We start from the raw sequence: 19,441 nt of genomic DNA, 5'->3' as shown, positions 1-19,441 counted from the left end.
CCTGAATTGCAAAAACTGCCAGAGCTGACACTAACTGGACATCTCTGCAGAGAGGTCAAAGAGTGAATCAGCCTGGCAGATGAATTAATACTTAACTTGTACGGACTGTGATGCTTGATATCTTCAAAGTGCTTTACAAACGTCAGCTAATCCTCAGGAGGTGTTATCTGCACTGGCAGGTGAGAGAAAAAGCAGATAAAGAACGAGGATCAGAATATGCATGTTGCTGACCTCCCACTCTAAGGCCAAAACTATGAGTTTAGCTCCTTTCAGGGCTACTGATGGGCACATCAGTGCAAGGTTCAAACTAATTGAAGAGTGTCCCATGTTCTTCTATGGATAAAAGCAACCCTTACTTTTTAAGACAGGAAGGAAAGCAGTGTTGACGGACGTGCCACCCTTTTGCTGTATGAATCCATGGAACCAACAGAAGTCTATTCTCCATCCTCTTTGAGGCACTAATGAGTTATGTCAGATTATGCCTATCATTAAGAGGTATCATCATTATTTAGATTGAGAACTTGCCGTGTAACCAGACTGGTAGATAATTACTTTTGAATGGCAACTGGATCAGGGTGGTTCATTACAAAAGACAGCAGCTCTGGGAACGTCATTGAAATAATCTGAAAAAAAAATGCATGAAGTGTTATGAAGAATTGCTGGAAGGTCATGCAGAGTTAGTGGTACATCAGTGTTTGCAAGCTGCTTCTGCAGGGACGCTTAAAAGACATTGTCAGATTGTGTAAAAGTGTCTACAGGAATAAGGAGAAATTGGCTTTTGTACTTCATGTCAATGAGAATAAGAGTGGTTCTAAACTGGCATTTTCCCTTCTCCAGAAGCAAGATGAGGAAACTTTTTTTTTTTTAAGTTTTTTAACATTTAGAACGTTTTTAAAAATAGTAAACCACTTTTCTACTATTAATTTCTTATGTAAATAATTGATGTTGTTGCCATGGTGTTTACAGAGGTGAGCAGAGCAGGTGGTCCATGAGATGACAAATGGGAGGAGAAAAATAATGTCCCTATGGTTACAAAAAGGTAGTGGCATACCTCTGAAATAGTGCCCTTAATAAGGTGTGGCTTACATCATCTGCAAAACTGGAGATGGCGCTGTAGGACTGACTTGTCAGAGGTTATAAAGAATGGCAGAGGCAAATGTTCTTAGAAGTATTAGACTTTTTTTTTTTTTTTTTGGTGAGGGTTTATGCTGGCCCTTTCAAATCTTGGGGAAAAAAGGATGGTGAGAAGGTAGATGTAAGAAAAGTGATTTGGATAAAACTCACCTTACCAAAGCTAGGTATTGCAAGGGAAGCTTGAACACATGAACCATATCCAGACAGTTTGAATTCTACCTCATGCTACCTTGTATAATAAGAAGGAGACAAGTGTTGTGCACCCCTAAAGAGTGATTCAAGGCACTGGGCAGAGTTCCCTGGAGCTGAAAAGGCCAGGATTGGTGCTTTCTAGCTGAACGTAGACTGCTGAACATGTGATGCTGAATGGCCAGTTTTCCTTTGTTTTGCTTATTAGCACATTGTGCTTGTGTTTTCTGGTGTGACCACTGTAGGCATTACCAAAATAACTAAGAGTGGGGTACGGTGTGTATGTGAAATGGATGTATTGGAGACCTGTGCAGAGTTTTGTTTTGAGAGATTCTGGACTGGAGGATGCATCAAAGAGCCAGTGTTCTGGGAATTTCCGAATTTTTCTGAACCAAAAAGAGCAAACTCCTTATGCTGTGCCAACTCTTGTATGTCCATTTGCTTCAAACAGTGGCTTAACAGTGAGAGTGCAAAGTCTGCCGGGAGGCTGTTATGTTCTCTACCACTAATGACCAGCCATGGTTTTAGCCGCTTGTATAAAACACTGCAAGGAGTTTTCCCATCCCCTGTATGAAATATTGGAGTGAAGAAGGCTTTTGGATGCTCTCTCTCTAAACCAATTGCTATGCCCAAGAATTAATAAAATCCATATTGAAGTGACAGCTGGTGGACAGAGCTGGCTTCTTCCTGCATCACTTGTCTCTCTAGTGGCTCATGTTCTGGGCTCAATGCACATTTATCCTTTTATTACGGCATTTATTGATTTCTATTTATTTATTTATTTAGCCTCTGTTTCCTTAAGAATCATAATTGCAGTGTTCAAAATCTAACTTTGGTCACATCAGCACTAGCTATTAGCATCTTCTATCCTTTTGCTCTTTAATTATTGACCTTCCAAAGGCATTCAGCTAATGAAATAAAAATGCAGACAAGCGAGAACATATTTTCTCAAAACTTTACATGGCAACGTGAACCAGTTTCTGTGCTACTCTGACTGTTTCATATCTTGACAATGCATGTGAGCTCTTACTCTTTTTCCCTGATTTCTTTCATTTTTCCCCCTCCCTAATTTATATGTATATTTCTCAAGCTGCCAGAAACTTTAGACTGACTCAGGAGAACAGTGGAAAGCGTGTGTCACAAAGGCGGGGATTCAAACGAACTTTAGAGGAGAAATTAGTTTGCTTGTTTATTTATTCTGGTTTGACGGGGCAAGTGGCAAGAAGAGGCAAAGACCATTCTTTTCAAGGGAAAGAATGTTAACTGTTGTTTTCTAGGAAATGGGGTTCACTCATTGTCTCTGTCGGTCTAGTGAGCGATTTCTGTTTTGACACACAGAGAAAAGAAAGACCAAGTCTGTCTTTGTTTTCTCCAGCTCTGTAAGCTGGGTCGTCCAGGTAATTACAGCTTTACTTAAGAAAGAGAGTGCGAGAGAGAGGAAATCTCTGTTGCTGCTTGTAAGCACAAAGAAAAGACACTTGAGGGAATTACATTGCAAGATGATTTTTAAAAGGCATCTGGATCATTTTGCATTCCACCTCTAAAGCAGAAAATGATGAGTTTAATATCATATTGTAGGACGTAACTTGCAAGTCTCTCAGAAGGCAGCTATGGCATCCGGAGATGTTTGAGCCCTGGTTATTCACTATTTTCTGCTTAAAGGCTGAAGCAAAGGTGACTATGAGAATTTGAACCACCTCTAAATTCATTCCCATTCTTACATGTAAATACTACTGCATTAAAAGCCCTAACCGAGGGGGGTTCTGCTCTGTAGATACTGACAGATACCCCTGTGGTTTAACAGCAGGTGGGATCGGTTTATGTTTTAAGTGTGTTTGTATGTGCTCATGGAAATGCGCACATACATTTATTAACCTCTTTCTCCCGTTAAAATTCTCCCTGTCTCAAAGAGAAACAATTTCAGAAGGTCAGCTCTCTGCTGATTTTTCTGAAATTTCCATCAGTAGGTGACATTATATATTTAATAAAATGTTAATTCTGTGATCCTGCCTAAATTGCAGGAGATCAGTAATTATGCCAAAACCTTCCAGAGAACCTCAACTGAAATATGAAACTTTATTCCCTAGCTTAAATTCGTAGCGTGGCAGTGGGTGAAACAGCTCCTACATGTAAAGTACTTATGAATATGTATGACTCTAAAGAGAGAGAAGAAATACCATTATCGTTCAGGAACATATCTTGATCCTTTTGCGAAACTAGTCTGCAAACAAATTGTCTACTACTTGGTCTACTACCTGGGGCACCAGGTGGCAAACTTTAATGTCCCAGTGACTGGGCTGTTATTGTCCATTTTAAGGCCTCAATTTCTGTGTGTCTGTGAATAAAGAGAATTTTTCATTAGAAACTCATGTGTTACATTAACAATGCACTGAATTATTTTGTTCTGTAATGGAGAATGTTCAAGATGTTTCCCTTGGATAAAATAATGAATGAGATGAGAAGAAAATACATGTGAAACACTGAAATACTGTTCTGTTCACAGACAGCAGTATCTGGGCACATCTAACTGGCAATTACCGTAGCAATATTTAACAACTTACTGGATAGGATGGACAATTGCAAATTTGGACTATATTTAGTGGGTAGGAATATGTGAAATGGAGTTTTTTGTATATTCAGTAGGACAGTAAGGAACAAAGACCAGAAAAAACAGTTTAATAGTTACGGTGGGCCGACTTAGGAAATTACTTTTGATGTTTTTAAACACTTCTCTGGGTGATAAGCTATCTGTTGAATGGCATGGTTTCCAAATAAGCGATCTGGAAGCTTTTTAGGGGAAGGTGATGTCCGTGAATGACACTGTTCCCTCACAAATAACCATTGTAACCAGACTATTTGAAAATGGGTTTGATGATCAAGAAAGATCTTCAAAGAAATTTCAGCACCCCAAGAGATTATCTAAAATTCTCTGGAACACTTCTACCAGCAATTTTTTTAGCGGGAATCCTGGGAGAGTTTAGAAAATACTTTCTACTGATACCGTGTTACGCTGGATGACATGATTAATTGAATACTAAGCTGAGGCTCAGGTCACCCACGTTCTGCAGGTGGATTTCTTGCTGGACAGCCTATGGAAAGTTATCTTGGTAATCTGTGCCTCTGTCCCTGTTTGTAGGCACCTTCTTTTGGAAACAATTTGATAACTATGGATGAATAAGTATAGTACGACGTGGCACAAGTCATACAGTTTATGCCAGCCACTTTGTGTTAGGACACAGATGATACTAGTCTATTGTTATATATCTCACTGTGCTTCACAATTATTTTATACTAGTAAATATGTCCCCATAAAGAATCCTGTCTAGTTGTTCTAAAATAGGTATGACTTAGGTCACTGTCTTCTATGTGAAGGACATTCATGCTTTACAAATATCCAGTTTAACTAGATTATTTCCTCACTTCACCATCAAATCACTGTTTTGAGACTCTACATGTTCTGTCTTATGGTGATATGCCACTGTGCATCTGATCTCATCAAATTCTGTTTCTGCTGGGGAAATTATCTTATGAAAAATAATATTACTCAATCTTAGTTTTAATTTCTGTATGCTTGGAGAGGAAGAAAATCCTATGTGGTATTTCATCCTGTCAATGCTAATCTTTCTCCTCAGTGCTATATCTCCGAATAGCAGATGTGTGCTTTATTGCAGTGCCGGTCCTCTATAGCACAGCGTAATGTTTTGGCAGGAGCAAACAATTTATTGTATTAGTGTCATATACAATCAAATATTCCTTTTCCTATGAAGCATGGTCACATATTGATATTGCATTAGCTAACATTTTAACATAGGAGAGGCTTAATAAGATTCAGTATTACTCTCTCTAGGCTGTTTAATTAAACTAAACAGTCACTGTGTATTGTACATTGGTTTTCTGCCAAGGGAAAGTAAATCTGTATCATATTAGTTTCACATAGCAAATGATGTTCTCCCCCCATCAGAGACTCTCTAGAAGAGCTGACACTGCTGTCACATGAACTGCATAATACAAACTGTGTTTGTATTACATCGGACCATCTTGTAGCTCAGTATTCTCCAGTAGCCTGAGCAAGCTTTGTGCATAGACGAGACGTGTGGCTGGAGTGCTACATGTTGCATTTTAGTGGCCAAGGCCCGTATTTGCCACCGAGCGGTACAGGGCTGAGCATCGTAATCCCTGTTCTGCTAACAGAGCTCTTCTCCATTCCCCTGTTGGGGCAGGGAGATCTGAACTGTAACCCTCTGGTCACCAGAAAGGTTCTTACTGACCCCATGGTGGCCAGGTGACAGGGGTGGGTTTGTCAATGGCTGGTTACAGAGCATCGTTTGTTCAGGACCAGAAGTTGCCAGAGTTTGGGGAAACTCTGGGTAAGACAGTGGTGTCTGCTCTGGGAGCACTTTTTAGTATTGGATGTTGCCTTCTCACTACTGCCAGTGGCACTGTAGGTGGTGATCAAGGTGAACATTCACTCTTTGCTGCTGATGGCAGGGGAAGTAGTATCACTTGTATATTCTGTCATGAAAAGATGTGTCCCTGAACTGGAGACTTGAGCAGCTTTTTCTTACAGAGCCTTCTGACACTGAATTGCCAATCCAGGAAGGGTGTGGGGAGAGTGGGGAGAGCAGGCACTTCTGTGTTAGGGGGTCCTGGTGCTTTCATTTGAAGCAAGAGTTGATGCAGAATTACATGGGAAACTCCAAGTGGAGAGGCATTCAGGGCACTTGGTTTGGGGAGTTATTCTGTTGAATTACTACTACAAAGCAGAGTAACAAAAACATTTCATCGTAGAGTCGTAGAATGGTTTGGGTTGGAAGGGACCTTGAAGATCATCGAGTTCCAACCCCCCTGCCATAGGCAGGGACACCTCCCACCAGATCAGGTTGCTTAAAGCCCCATCCAGCCTGGCACTGAACACCTCCAGGGATCTACTTGCGGTATCTCCCCTTATAAACCAAAATAAACTGCATAGGAAATATTGAAGTCTTTACACAATTTTGAGCCTGTCTTTCCTGGCAGAAGGGTACAGCTGCATACTGTGATGTAGAACTGTGCAGAGATAGCAAAGTTATGCCCAAACAATCATGCTCTAGAACTGGAAGGTGCATATTTGTGTCAGTGGAGCTAAGCCCCGTATCAAAGCGAAGGATAATGCTTTGGGTCTATTTTGCACAGCGTCCTGTGCTGCATAAATGTCCCAACCTTCTCAGAACAGGTAAAGAAATGTCTATCGTGGTCCTGTGTTGCACCTCACATGCAGCCACAGGGAGGCATGAATGGCTGGACGCTTCAAAGCAACGTCTTTAGCACGGCTCTCTGGCGCTGGCACCCTGGTTAGATTCAAGGAGGGCAGTACTGGATTTATGGGAGGCTTCACCTACATAGCACAGTTATGATTTATCTCATGCTGAATGTTTTTTTTTGTTGTTGTTTTCCCTCAACAGAAGATTAACCTGGAGTTCTATATTGACATCCATGCCCACTCCACCATGATGAATGGCTTCATGTATGGGAACATCTTTGAAGATGAGGAAAGATTTCAGCGGCAGGCTGTTTTTCCCAAGCTACTCTGTCAGAATGCTGAAGACTTCTCTTATGTAAGCAATGTTTCTCTTAATTATTTTTTTCCTATTTTTTAATGATAAATCTCTGCCTTAATTGGATTGTGTGAATTTTATTTTAATAAGAATAGAAGGCTACTTAAGATTTTTGTCATTATTAGCTACCATCTTCCTTTTTATGCTTACCTTATCCAAAAGTGGCAAGTTGTGATCTGATGTATTGTCATTAGACACATGAACAGAAGCAGGTTCTTCATCTTCGGTATTATAACCTTTGGTTCTGAATTATTGGAACACTTAGTTTTTATCAGAAGTTCTTCTGCCTTTTGATCAACTGCATCAGCTTTATTGTTTCATTGTTTATATTATAATATAATGGATTTTTTTTTACTTATACACTTTAAATAATATAACAGCAAATAGAAGTAAAAATAATAAACTTGAAAGAAAAGGTTAGATAATATTCTGTTTAAAGTCATGACAAAGGCCAATGGTATGAGGTTCAACAAGGCCAAGTGTCGGGTCCTGCACTTGGGTCACAACAACCCCATGCAGCGCTACAGACTGGGGGCGGAGTGGCTCGAAAGCTGCCTGGCAGAAAAGGACCTGGGGGTGTTGGTGGACAACCGGCTGAGCATGAGCCAGCAGTGTGCCCAGGCAGCCAAGAAGGCCAACACCATCCTGGCCTGCATCAGGAATAGTGTGGTGAGCCGGACTAGGGAAGTAATCATCCCCCTGTACTCGGCACTGGTGAGGCCTCACCTCGAGTACTGTGTTCAGTTTTGGGCCCCTCACTACAAGAAGGACATTGAGGTGTTGGAGCGTGTCCAGAGAAGGGCTACAAAGCTGGTGAAGGGTCTGGAGGACAAACCTTATGAGGAACGACTGAGGGATCTGGGGTTGTTTAGCCTGGAGAAGAGGAGGCTGAGGGGAGACCTTATCACCCTCTACAACTACCTGAAAGGAGGTTTTAGAGAGATGGGAGCTGACCTCTTCTCCCTGGCGACAAGTGATAGGACAAGAGGAAATGGGTTCAAGTTATGTCAGGGCAGGTTTAGATTAGATGTTAGGAAGCATTTTTTCACTGAAAGGGTTATTAAACATTGGAATAAGCTGCCCAGAGAGGTGGTGGATTCACCATCCCTGGAGGTGTTTAAGAAAAGGGTAGATGAGGTGCTTAGGGACATGGTTTAGGAGTGGTGGTGTTTTTATCAGGGTAGGTTAATGGTTGGACTTGATGATCTTAAAGGTCCCTTCCAACCTCACTGATTCTATGATTCTATGATTCTATGAAAGGCAGCGTATGCTTTTGAAATTCTTTGATATTACCATGGAAAACTGTTCTGCAAGAAAATCTGCAGTTGCTCAATACGTGTCTCTTAACTTGGAAGAAAGTACGTGTGTAGGTATCTCTGGAACTTGGAAATAAATGGTAAACTCCTGTAAGTGAGTTGGAAAGGGGCATATGTTTTTAAAGCAAGTATCAAACACAGTAGAACAGGTCCTTAGCACACGTTGGTCGCGGTAGCTCTGCAGAAGTCAGTAGATTTAAAACTCTGGTCCAGTGTGTTGCAGCTTTGTGTCCAAGTATGACATCCTGTCCCCTTCCATAGCCTCTTTTGTGCATCAGTTTTCCTTGAAAACTGTGCAAGTAGAATACACAACACCTGACCCTGCCTGCAACTGCTCGTTTGCTTCTCCTGGTCCACCTTACACAGCAGCGGAGCGGCCAGCTAAGCTACTTCTGCACAGCTGTCCCTCCCTGTCTTTCACTGCACGCTCTCGGTTTGCTTAAGTGGACATTCTTTCAAGTAATGGTTTGCTGTCCCTTTTTGCTTTGAGTGGGATAAGGACTATTTAGAAGTGGGTCTCAGCCAAGGTAGTGGAAACTTCCAGCCATGAGGAGGGAAGGCAGTGGATGACATTTGGCAGCTATATAATAGGAACGAGCTCAATTAAAAACGACTTTGCAGTCCTGCACCAAGCAGAGAAGAGCAGAAGAACCTACAGTATGGGCCCTCATTTTATGTCTGCTGTGTTCTTAACCCTCTTTGTTACCCACCATAAGTTTTCCCAGTCTCTGCTGCCCTCTTTTTGTTTACACTTCATTCCCCTGGTACTGAGAGATAAACCTGGGTCTCCTCTCAAAGACGGGGACAGCTGGGGCACGGTTCCTGCTTCCTCTGCAGTGCTATCCCAACCAGCTTGTGGCAGAGGTGGCGGGTGGAGGAGGATGGGGACCCTGTAGCATTCCATGTGTTTAGTTCTAGAGAAAAAAAATCTGAAAACAGATACAAAAGCAGACGAGTCTGCACAGCAAAAGAAACCGTAATTGGAAAAAAAGCCATTTTCATCATGGCAAGAATGCCAGCCTAAAGCGTTCTCACCAAGATGCAGTAGAGAATATTTTTGTCTTGTATTTGTGCATATTGCACTGTGGAGTTTGAGTGGGAAGTGAGTATAGAAATGGAGTTGTGCCACTATTTTCTTGACAGATCTCTTCCAGCAAAAGGAAGGAGGAATTGAAGCCTCCCGATTCCTGTCCATTTTTCTATTCTATGGTAGTTTGTTTTATGAGAGTAGGAAAAAGTTTGGATCAGTCCCTGACTTTTCTAAGGCTAAGCAGAAGATACCCTTTCCTCTGCCTTTTCTATTCCCAGGAGGGGGGTCTCCAGTAGACGAAACATTTCCCATTTCTTCTTGGGATCAGCAGCGGCAGTTGGCCGGGTAGCGCCTGGGAGGGTGTGTGGCTGCTGTTGCTTCATCTGTTGCCTCCTCTGTTGCCTCGTAGTATTGTTTAACCATTGTCAGTATTGTTTAATCATTGTCTGCATGTTTGGGGGGTTCGGGGGACTGCTGCAGTATGAAGCTTTCTGCAGTCAAGCACTGCAAGCGCTTCTCAGAAAACTGTCTGGAGTGCAGAAGACCGAATCTATACTAAATGAGGAGGGACAGCAGCTGCATCTGTTCCCAGCTTTTGGAGCCTGGGGAAGAGGGAGTTGGGTTCAAGGAACAGCCTGTTCTTGCCCAAGAAGACCTCAGTGATTGAGTTTCTTATCTGCACCTGATTATTTCAAAAATACATTATAGATAAGGGGGCATCCGCAGATCATAGCGATGAAAACCTGCAACTGATAGGAGTTTAGAAATTTTGTGCTCAAGTGTAGGATTTCTCTCTGTTACTGTGGGAGATTAAGTGCTCCTCTTAGCACAAGCCTTGGTTGACAAACGGAAAATCTTTGAGAAAATGACGTAGGAAATAGAAGCCAATAGCTAAATAAACAGCGCAGTCTCTCCCCTTTGACTCTCAGTCTCCTTTCTATAGAAGCCGGCAACTGGATATATATGTTGGCATCCAGTGCAGCACAGTTTGACCTAGGTGCTGCTGGCACTCAGCACATTGGGCTTTCAACTCACATCCTGCTGGTCTCTTGAGACCAGAAGCTTTTCCCCTGCCAGCCATCCAAGCCATTCTTCTCAGGGCAGCTGAGGGGATACAAGTGTTGGAAAAGGAGACAGCCACAATGTGTCCAACGTGTATGAAGCAAGAGGAGCGAATATTACTGCTGTCTCCAGGAGGGAAAGTCTCTTTTCTCTTGTTTTCAGCTCCAGCCATGTGAGTTATGTCCCTGGTTGGAAATATTAGGGGTGAAGTTTGCTGCTCGAACGAGAGGAAAAGAATCCAGAGCTTCCTGCATTTAAAGGAGGGAAAAAAAAAAAAAGTGTTGAAGATTAAAAATAGTGTATGTAAATATGCCCTATTGACTGCTCAAAGGGAAAGGGGGAAGTGCATCGTTAACATTACCAGGCTGGTGTTTGAAAGTGTGGGAATGGACCGCTGTTGTTACTAATTAATTTTCCAAAGCTTCAGGAGGTCTCATTTACATTGTATGCTGCTGCGGCCATTTGTTGGGATTATAATACTTCAACAGCAGCACTTCAAGTGAAAACTGGCGGCTGCATGAAGTGTTGTCCATAATTGACTAGCTCCATGTCTTCACACAGCACAGAGACAATGTTCCATTATGTTATCCATTGACAGTATCATTGAAAAGATTACTCTCCTTAAAGCATCTGTCAACCTTGATTGATTTACGAGGGACAAAGAACTGAAAAGGTTTGAAGTGCGGGTACAATTTTTGCCACCGTTTAGCATGCATAATGGTTCTCCTTTGATGTCAAAAGCTCATCTTCTATTAATAATGCAGAGGGCTTTTGAATGCAGCCTACTTGTATGGAGTTCCACACTAATAACCTACTTGCTGTGAAATGGGATTCACTTTGGAGAAGCAGTCATTTGTCTGGGTTTTACATGTTCGGAATGAATCCCGACTCAAAGGGATTTCTTTCAGTGCTCTGCATGATTGCAGCTGAGCCCGGCACGGGTTAGGGAGAGCAGGCAAATCCTAGCCTGCTCCTCCAGCCGAGAATCTGGCAGAAATCACGCAGCCAGATGCAAAGGAGCATGAACAACAAGCCCAAGATGATGCGATCAAATGCCTTGTGCCGTTTTGTCTGGCAACCTTCTATTAATATACTTCGGAGTGCATTTCATGCCTGGACTGCTTTCTTCACCTGTCATTTCCAATAGGCATTTTTATTTAAATGACAGCATCCGAGGGAGGTGGGTGATTAGAGTAGGGGATGGATAGGGGATTTGTGCCGGCGTGCCTGTTGTAGCACCAAAGGCGAGTCGCCCGACGCCTCTGTACCCTGTCTGTTGAGCAGAACGCTTAACCTCGCAGTATTCTGGAAGGCTGACTGCGGTTTGCGGGAGAAAGTTGTGAAAGGGACCAGAAATTCTTCATTTGTACGTGACTTCAGAAACAGAGGCCTGCCTTGGGTTCAGCCGTCAGCAGGTGAAAAGGAAAGCGAAAGAAGAGCTAGGAAGTTTTGCTCCCAAATAAACACATGAGAGATCCTTGGGCAGCTGTCTGGGGGGAAAAAAGGACACATTCTGTAAGGAAAACATTTCATGTTTTCAAGGTTTAAGAAGGATATTTTTAAACATTGGGGAGTAAATATAATCTGTATGAAAGCTTTACCAGTGAGAGCTGACAAGCTCTTGTGAAAGGCTGACTCATTGGGTTTTAGGAGCAGCTGTTGACACCGCGTCCGAGTGCATTACACATCAGCCACGGCTAGGAGTTGTTGCAGGATTTGGAGGGGTGTTCTTCATTTGCCCTTTCTTGTTCTGGAGAGCGGATTAGTCATAATGACCAGACACAAGCACTTGAGCATTTCAAGAACCTGCTAGTCTTAGGGGTGGCTAATTTTGACCTTTCTGACAGTATGAGGGGAGACCATCTGTTCTCTCTGGTTCATTTAAAAGAAACAACCCCAGCCATTCTTGGATGGCTTTATCACTTTGTAAAGATTGCTTTTCTTTGCAGTTAGAGGATAAAGACTGGCCAGAGGTACTTGGCCTAATCTTGTTGGTTTTTTTCTTTATACTCAGAACTGGTGGTACTTGGGATACTTTTGAGTTCTCATTTCATTTTCTTGTACTCAACCTCCCAGCAGAGCACCTTCCTTAGAAAGTTTGTTGTCTTTTGTGCGCTGTGGTTAGCCTGATAAAAATTCGGGGTCTTGTTATGTTGAAAACTGGGTAACTACTGAGAAAGTCCACAACCCCAAGAGCTTCCAGTCATGCTGGAAAAGAGACAGAGAGTGGGTGGGAAGTGACTTGCTTTCAGACATCTGAGAATAAAACCCAGGTCTCCAAGATGCCAGTCTGGTTTCTTTGTCAGCAGTTCCCTATGCTTTACACCACACCACGCACTCAACAGTGAAGTCTCTGAACAACGACCCAGCCAGTTTCATTTAGGAAAACATGTTGTTAACCCCATTGCCATAATGCTGTGACCTAAAAATAATTTTTAGAGACTATCATTGTCTCAGTAACAAGAGAAAAATCTCATATGGAATGATTTGCCCAAATACTTTTTGTTGTGGTTTTTTGTTGGTTTGGTTTGGCTATTTTAGCCTGGATATCTAAAACTGAGCAACCAAGGAAAAGATTTTAATCTATCTATATTTTCTGTTGGTTTCCTTTCATCCACATACTCCAAGTCATTTCCACAGCACCCCCCCTCATCCTTCCAAGCTTGCTTAGGGAAGATGTGTTCCTTCCAGCAAACCTCCTCCCACCTACCCATGGCAGCCTCGCTGGGTTGTTATCACTTACCCTGACTGGACATCTCCCTCTTAGTCTTGTGATCCTTATTACTAATCCCAGTGTGTTTTGGGCCATGTCTGAAGGAAGTGCTGGCACAAGTCCTTGAGGGAGTAATAACAGCTCATGAACACTGAATAAGCGAATCCCAATAATCTGTTCCGAAATAAAGAAGAACCAGTTTGTGTTGCGTGTGGCTGGGCAGGGAAGGGGGAGCAGCGAGCAAGTTGCTCAGACCAAGAATTCATCCCGAAGCAAAATCCACACTCACTTTCATCACTGTGTCCTAAGTGCCTCTCTGCTGTTCTGGCAAAAAAAGACCCTTGTCCCAGAAAGGCAAAAGCTGTTGCATTCAGGTGGGTTTTGTTAACATCACACAAGCTTAACAGATCTACTCAGAAATCTCCTAAAACCTGAGGACAACAAATGATCCTATCTTCTTCTTTGTTGTCTTGTACCAGGGCATTTCCAGGAAGACAAATACAGCTATTATATGCTTTAGCACCCCTCTGGGATGCATTTCTGCTCGCTGCTTCGTGGACATGTTGCTCCATGAGTTTGTTTGTTTATTTATTTATTTATCTATCCTGGAGGCTGGGTGTGGGGAGAGAGGAAACGCGTTTCTGGTGGCACAGGGAACAGATTGGTAAAGCCTGGGCTTCCAAGAATTGCAGGTTTGTAGGTTTTGGACTCACAAGAACTCTGCCCTCTGGAGAGTCGCAGCTAAATGAAACCGCTCCATTACATCGGGCTGAACCAGCCCACCCCTCTTTTTATACAGAGGGTTGAATTAATTTGTATTGCAAAGAAAAGGAAAAGGGAGGGAGGGGGGAGTGTTTAAGTAAATGGATTTTCTTTCAGGACTTTCTTGCCGTGGTGTTTGTGCGTATAGGAGTTGACAGTCCCTTCTCCATTCCCACACAGGTAGAAATTTTGAATATCCACAGAAGAAACAAGTTTTCATAGCAACTTTATGGTGTATTTTCAAAGACCATCATTACTCTTACCTTATGTCAACAAGCTGGGAGCAGGTGACAGCCTCCCAGAGTACCACAAATGAAAGGAGCTCCTTTACATTCAAATGCAAGCTACCTCTTTTGCAGAGTGCTGCAAATTTCACTCAGTTGGGACAAACGGCTGTGAAGGAGGGGTAGGAAGTCGGTCAAGAACTGGACACCCATTCCCTCTCCCAGAATCTCTTTCTGGGTATTACCTCTTTATCTATGTGATATTTTAACACATGTAGAATACAAGCCTGGTTCAGAGAACTGTTCCGGAGCAGTAAGAGAGACCAGGAGGATTTTGAGCTATGGGCTGTACTGGGTTGCTCTGGCAGCAGTGTGCTGCCCATCCTTAGGAGGAGTTGTAATCTCCTGATTTAGACCTACAAATGAGCTGAACATCTCTTTGCCACAGAGCAAACCACGTTTTCTGCAGACTATACAAAGCAACTGCGTGCATGATGGTTGTATTTCCCTTTCTGCTCCTCATTGTCCTAAGTTTCTGTCATTTGTATAAATGATTATGAAAGCACTCCCAGGAGACCGCACACACGCGCATAAAACTATCGTAAAGAGAAGCATTGCAGGCTATTGCTAGAGGCTATTTTATTGTATATTTTGAGGAAATGTCTCATTTTCTACTGACAAATAGGGAAACTGAGAACTCCAGAGACACGAGTTATTTTGTAAACGGTGCAATTATTCTGTAGAGCTTAGACTAGGAAATGCCAGCTTTGGCATCTTTGGGGAAGGATGTGCTCTGAGAAGCAGAGGTTGCTATTAGTAAAAAACAGGGCTGGAAAGCAGATCTTTTCATCATTATTACCCTGAAGCATTTGCAGATCCCTTATTTGTGTATCTCACTGGTCACCACTTGACCTGGGTCTTAAAAGGGAGATGAGTTCCAGACTAATTCTCCGGTTTATGGGTGATGGGTTTGTGCAAAGGTTAATGGTTGAGTAGGTGACATTATCACATGTGGCTAAGTGCAGTTCTGGTGACTGGGAGAAGCAGACTCACTGAAGAAGGAGCTGAGAGGACCTGAGGAAGTATGTTTTGGGAGACAGTATACTCTGTGTATGTGTGTTTGGGGTTGCAGAATTGAGTGGCAAGAGGAGCTCCAACTGAAGTTTGCTCAGAGGATGGTGTGAAATCTGCCTCCTCCTTTTCCTTTTCTGAATAGGTTGTGATGGGCTTCTCAGCTCTGTAGGGGAGCCCTCAACTGACTTTGTGTGAAAGTCTCCGGTAAGGCCATTGCCGCCCTGCTTCGTTTGGCTTTGGGATGTTGTTTAAGAAGCTCTTTCAGAAGAGCTGCTGTTTAGATTTGGATTCCAGTTGCATCAGCTGCTATGGTGAAGCCAGTGAACTTAATAAGCATCCTCAGAGGTGCAGCACTCGGGGAGGTGGGAGCTGTGAGTACAACCAGTTTCAGTGCATGTGAGGATGAATTCTGGGGAATGTGGAACTGCAGACCAACTGCCTGCACTGGTGTTGCCAGCGTAACTGGGACAAAGTGGAGAGACAAGCAGTGGGTTGCAGAGCCCTCCATCAGTCCTGGAGCTGCATGGCAGAGCATGGATATTAATGAGCAGTGAAAAGAAAAGTGCAGCTATTGTAGTTCTCGCAGGTGAACGGCTGAAACCCTGAAGCATGAAAGCCAGTTGCTTTTCTAACTCCAGAGTTTCCAAAAAGGGAACTCATTTGGTAGTTTGGGGTTTGAGGCATAAACTGAGAGCTTACAAAGCTCCCTCCTTCCAACCCCTCTGCTAATGACCATGTTTTTATCAGCAAACTTAAGCAGGCGTGACTGAAAGACACTCGGGAGGGATGGGGAGAGGGAAAGATCCGGTATTCCTTCACTACACATTAAAGGGATAATGAAGCCCCTCAGGGAGCAGATTTGTGTGTGGTGGCAAAGTACCTTTAAACTGTTATTTCTCCGAGGAGAACCGCGCTTTAAAGCCTGACAAGGTGGTGCTAGGCAGGTTGCGTTCATGATACTCCTACAATCTGATGCCACCTTTAAGGAAGGGTGACTGCCGTCTGCTTTCCACTGAGTGGTGGGAAGAAGGCAAAAAGAGACAGGTAGTAGAATAGTGAAAATCTCTTAGGATTTGAGGCTATTTGGTCTTCAAGTTTTGGTTTAGGGCCTTTCTTTCTCACATTCTTGGGACAGGTCAAACTCTTTCTGATCACCTCTGAGCGCCTTTTCTCAGATTTCTGCAAATCAAATTCTGGTTCAGAGAATATTCCCTTGTTAAGCTCAAAGTTTTCTGCCCACCTCAGTGTTTCCTACCAGGCACAAGAGTTATGAAACAAAATGCTGTCAACTGCAGAGCAGTCGGTGAGAGTGAGTGAGCGAGCCCTTTTCCCGGGATTATCAGTCCAACCTGTCTGTCCCTAAGGGATATGGAAAAAATCCAAGTAATGGGATCCCTCTTTGAAATAATCCTGGACATTTCAAAACCTCCTTTTCCCAAATGTCAGTAGTCACAAATGATCTTGACATGAAATATATTTTCCTCCTATGCATTAGAAACACGGCACAGCTGCAAGGTAAGATGAATCAGGGAGTAAATTTGAGCTCATTTCATCATGTCTCTGCTCCCAGAATCCTTCTTCTTTGCCTACTACCTCCTTCAGATCAGCTTTCTGCCTTTGGGATTTTTTTCTTTTTCTTTCGTTTCTTTCTTTTTTTTTCTTTTTTTTTTTTTTTTTGTTTTAATAATCTCATCTACATTTCGGATGCTGGCTGCAGCTTGTTTGTAAAATAAATTGGAAGAAGGCTGCCTGATAGCAGCCTCCCAAATGCCATGATTTCCAAGTCTCCAGACCCAGTTGGCATGGAGTTGATAGTCTATCACAAAAAACACTAACACATATGCTTTCCAGTCTATTAAGAGAGTTAATGGAGCTGGTGAGAAGTGGGTGTGAGGAGAGAGTGAAGTTGGCTTTTGAAGTGAGAAGTTTCCTCAGTGCTTCCAGAGAAGTAAGGAGAGAAGTTTTGCTTGTAAGATAGCTCGATGGGCCACCAGCTGCAAGAATGGCAGGGTCAAAGCAGTGACTGCTGGGCACACCATGGCAGTAATTGGCTCTATCCATATGAGGGAAGTGAGCTGCCAGTTGCGCCCCTCTTATAGCACCCTGTGGAGGGTTAAACAGAAGAGTCAAAATCTGTAATAATGTTACTTGCAATCTTCTGTGGCAAAGATTTCGACGCCAGTGCATTTCTGTACTCTGTTTTGAACTTTTGAACACTTCAATAAAGTGTTCTAGAAAATGAGAGTGAGTGAGTTATAGCTGAAACTGTAAAACTCTTCACTGAGATGGATTTGACATTGTCTGGGCTCCAGTCCATTTCCCAATGGCATGTCTATTCTTCCTTGATGACAAGTGTGTCATTCCTTTTTTCTAGAGCACTAACTACTAACTTTTTTATCATCACTTTTTTTGCTACACTGGGGCAGTGAGTTGAGGGCTCCTGGAGGTCAGACCTGCTTTAGAAAAAAAAAAAAAGAAAAGCTTGCTTTTCAGCTCTAAGAGCAGCATCAGTGGACAACTCTGGTGAGGTCGTAATTGAGTCCTGATTACACTTGGCCTTTGCTGGTACTGATAGGTGAAGAACACGAAGCAATTTGTATGCATAATCCCAGTTTACCCTAATAGCTAAAGTGCTTATTGCTCAACTACACAATGAGCAAAATGTGAGCAGTTTTTCTGGGATTGGGTTGGGTTGGGTTTTTTTTTCTAGTTAGCCTCAGTTGTGAAATACAGCTTATTTCCCAAATGGAAATGGCATAGGGTGACACAGCCTATTTTTAATTATGTGTAGTAATACAAAACCATTCTCTAATTATGAATCCTCTTAGTGTTTATCTCCCTGCTCTTCCCCAGAAAAGACTTCTAACATGATTCTCTGATACTTGTGAGCATAGTTGAACATACTGCATCCTTTTGTAAAATGCTTCCTGGACCTACATCATCACAGACAGATGATTCCCATGAGAAAATGGGAAGATGTCTTTATTCTGAGTTTCATGCAGATGCTCTGTTTGTGAAGACAAATGATCTTCTGGGAAACACTCATGTGCATTCTAGAACTCAAGTTTTTGGAGATATCTGCAGTTTTCTACGTCTTTCCATGGGCACATAAACAATCGATTATGTTGCAGTAGATGTGAACAGCTGGTAAAATCTATCTGTTGGATTCCAGGAACCTCCTAGACCTTGCTACATCAGAAATTCATCTTTCTCAATCTGTCAAAGCCCATGACCAGATTTCTGTCTGGTCGGCGATTTCTCTCCTAATTACTTTCTGAGTCATTTGTACCTTGTCATTTCCTTTCTTGCTGGGTTGGAGAAACATCTTAGGATTGATTGTAAGTGATGTGCAGTCCATACCCTGGTTCCTGTGCTAGCAGCCTGGCAAGGTCTGACTTGCACTGTGGTTATACCTTGATCCTTTTTCTCCCTAATGTGTTGAACAATTTCAAAAGACAACAAAGATTCATTCCTCAACAAGTCCTGTATGAGAAAGTACCCTTTTGTACTTTGTCCCTTTGCCTCGCCATCAGTGAAAGGTAGAACTGAAGCTCCCATCCGACACTGACACTTCTTGACATTTCAGCCCTTTTTGGCATCTCTTCTTCCACTGAACAGTGGACCCAGATTTACTGAGGTTTGCCTCTAATTCTTCCTTTTGTGCAACCTGAGGTTTTCTGATGCTGTAGCAAGACAAGTCCCCTGTGAAGTCACACATACACTGAGGAGGAGGTCCCACCAGTGGAAACTCCCACCAAGCAGAACCACTCAGATTCCAAGTCCATCAGGACGCCAAAGGGTGGCAAATTCAGTCTCAGATGTGCGAGAAATGCGCCGTTCTCCCTCTTTATCTTTTGGAGCCGCTCTTGTGAGGGATTGATACAGGTCTGCAGAGGCAATCAGTAGACTGCCTGCCCTTATTTGTGAATACGGACTGCTCAGGGCATTCATTCCTGTAGTTGTTGACAGGACTATGGAGCAGTGCTGTGAAACCAAGGGTATCCCTTAGCCATATGGGAGCTGCCTAAACTGATGAGTTTGTAAGCCAGCTACCAGGGGGCTGAATTCACTGAGGAGGGATGCTGTGGGGTAGAGAGTGTCCTTACCAGCCAAGAGACAAGATTCCCCTGGAGACAGGAGTTCTGGCACGCTGAGAGGTCTGACCAAGGGCCAAGATTTTTTTCTGCTTTGAGACCACTCCAGAAAGAATTTGCATGTAATTTTTTTTTTTCCCCTTATTTTCTTCCACGCATCTCTGTGTCTGCTGTAATGTCTGAATAAGGTCCAATTGGTTTACAAGTTTCTTTGCGCTGCCTGGCTGTTCACTGTCATTCCCAATGGGG

General features: G+C 43.0%; 1 protein-coding gene across 1 annotated transcript in view; it reads left to right on the top strand.

The window, feature by feature from the left end:
- The window catches only part of LOC309672808 (BEN domain-containing protein 5), a gene marked incomplete at both ends in the record, with an annotated part of 984,871 nt that overhangs the window by 870,853 nt on the left and 94,577 nt on the right, over positions 1 to 19,441 (top strand). The window contains one exon of the mRNA XM_082484407.1: positions 6,765 to 6,917. Coding sequence (XP_082340533.1) covers positions 6,765 to 6,917 — 153 coding nt within the window. The remainder of the gene's footprint in view (positions 1 to 6,764; positions 6,918 to 19,441) is intronic.

This window comes from Vanellus vanellus (assembly GCF_965231255.1).
Source record: "Vanellus vanellus genome assembly, chromosome: 5".
Classification (NCBI taxonomy): Eukaryota; Metazoa; Chordata; class Aves; order Charadriiformes; family Charadriidae; genus Vanellus; species Vanellus vanellus.
Note: the sequence above shows the minus strand (reverse complement) of the source record. Positions and strands in the feature narration are given on the sequence as shown.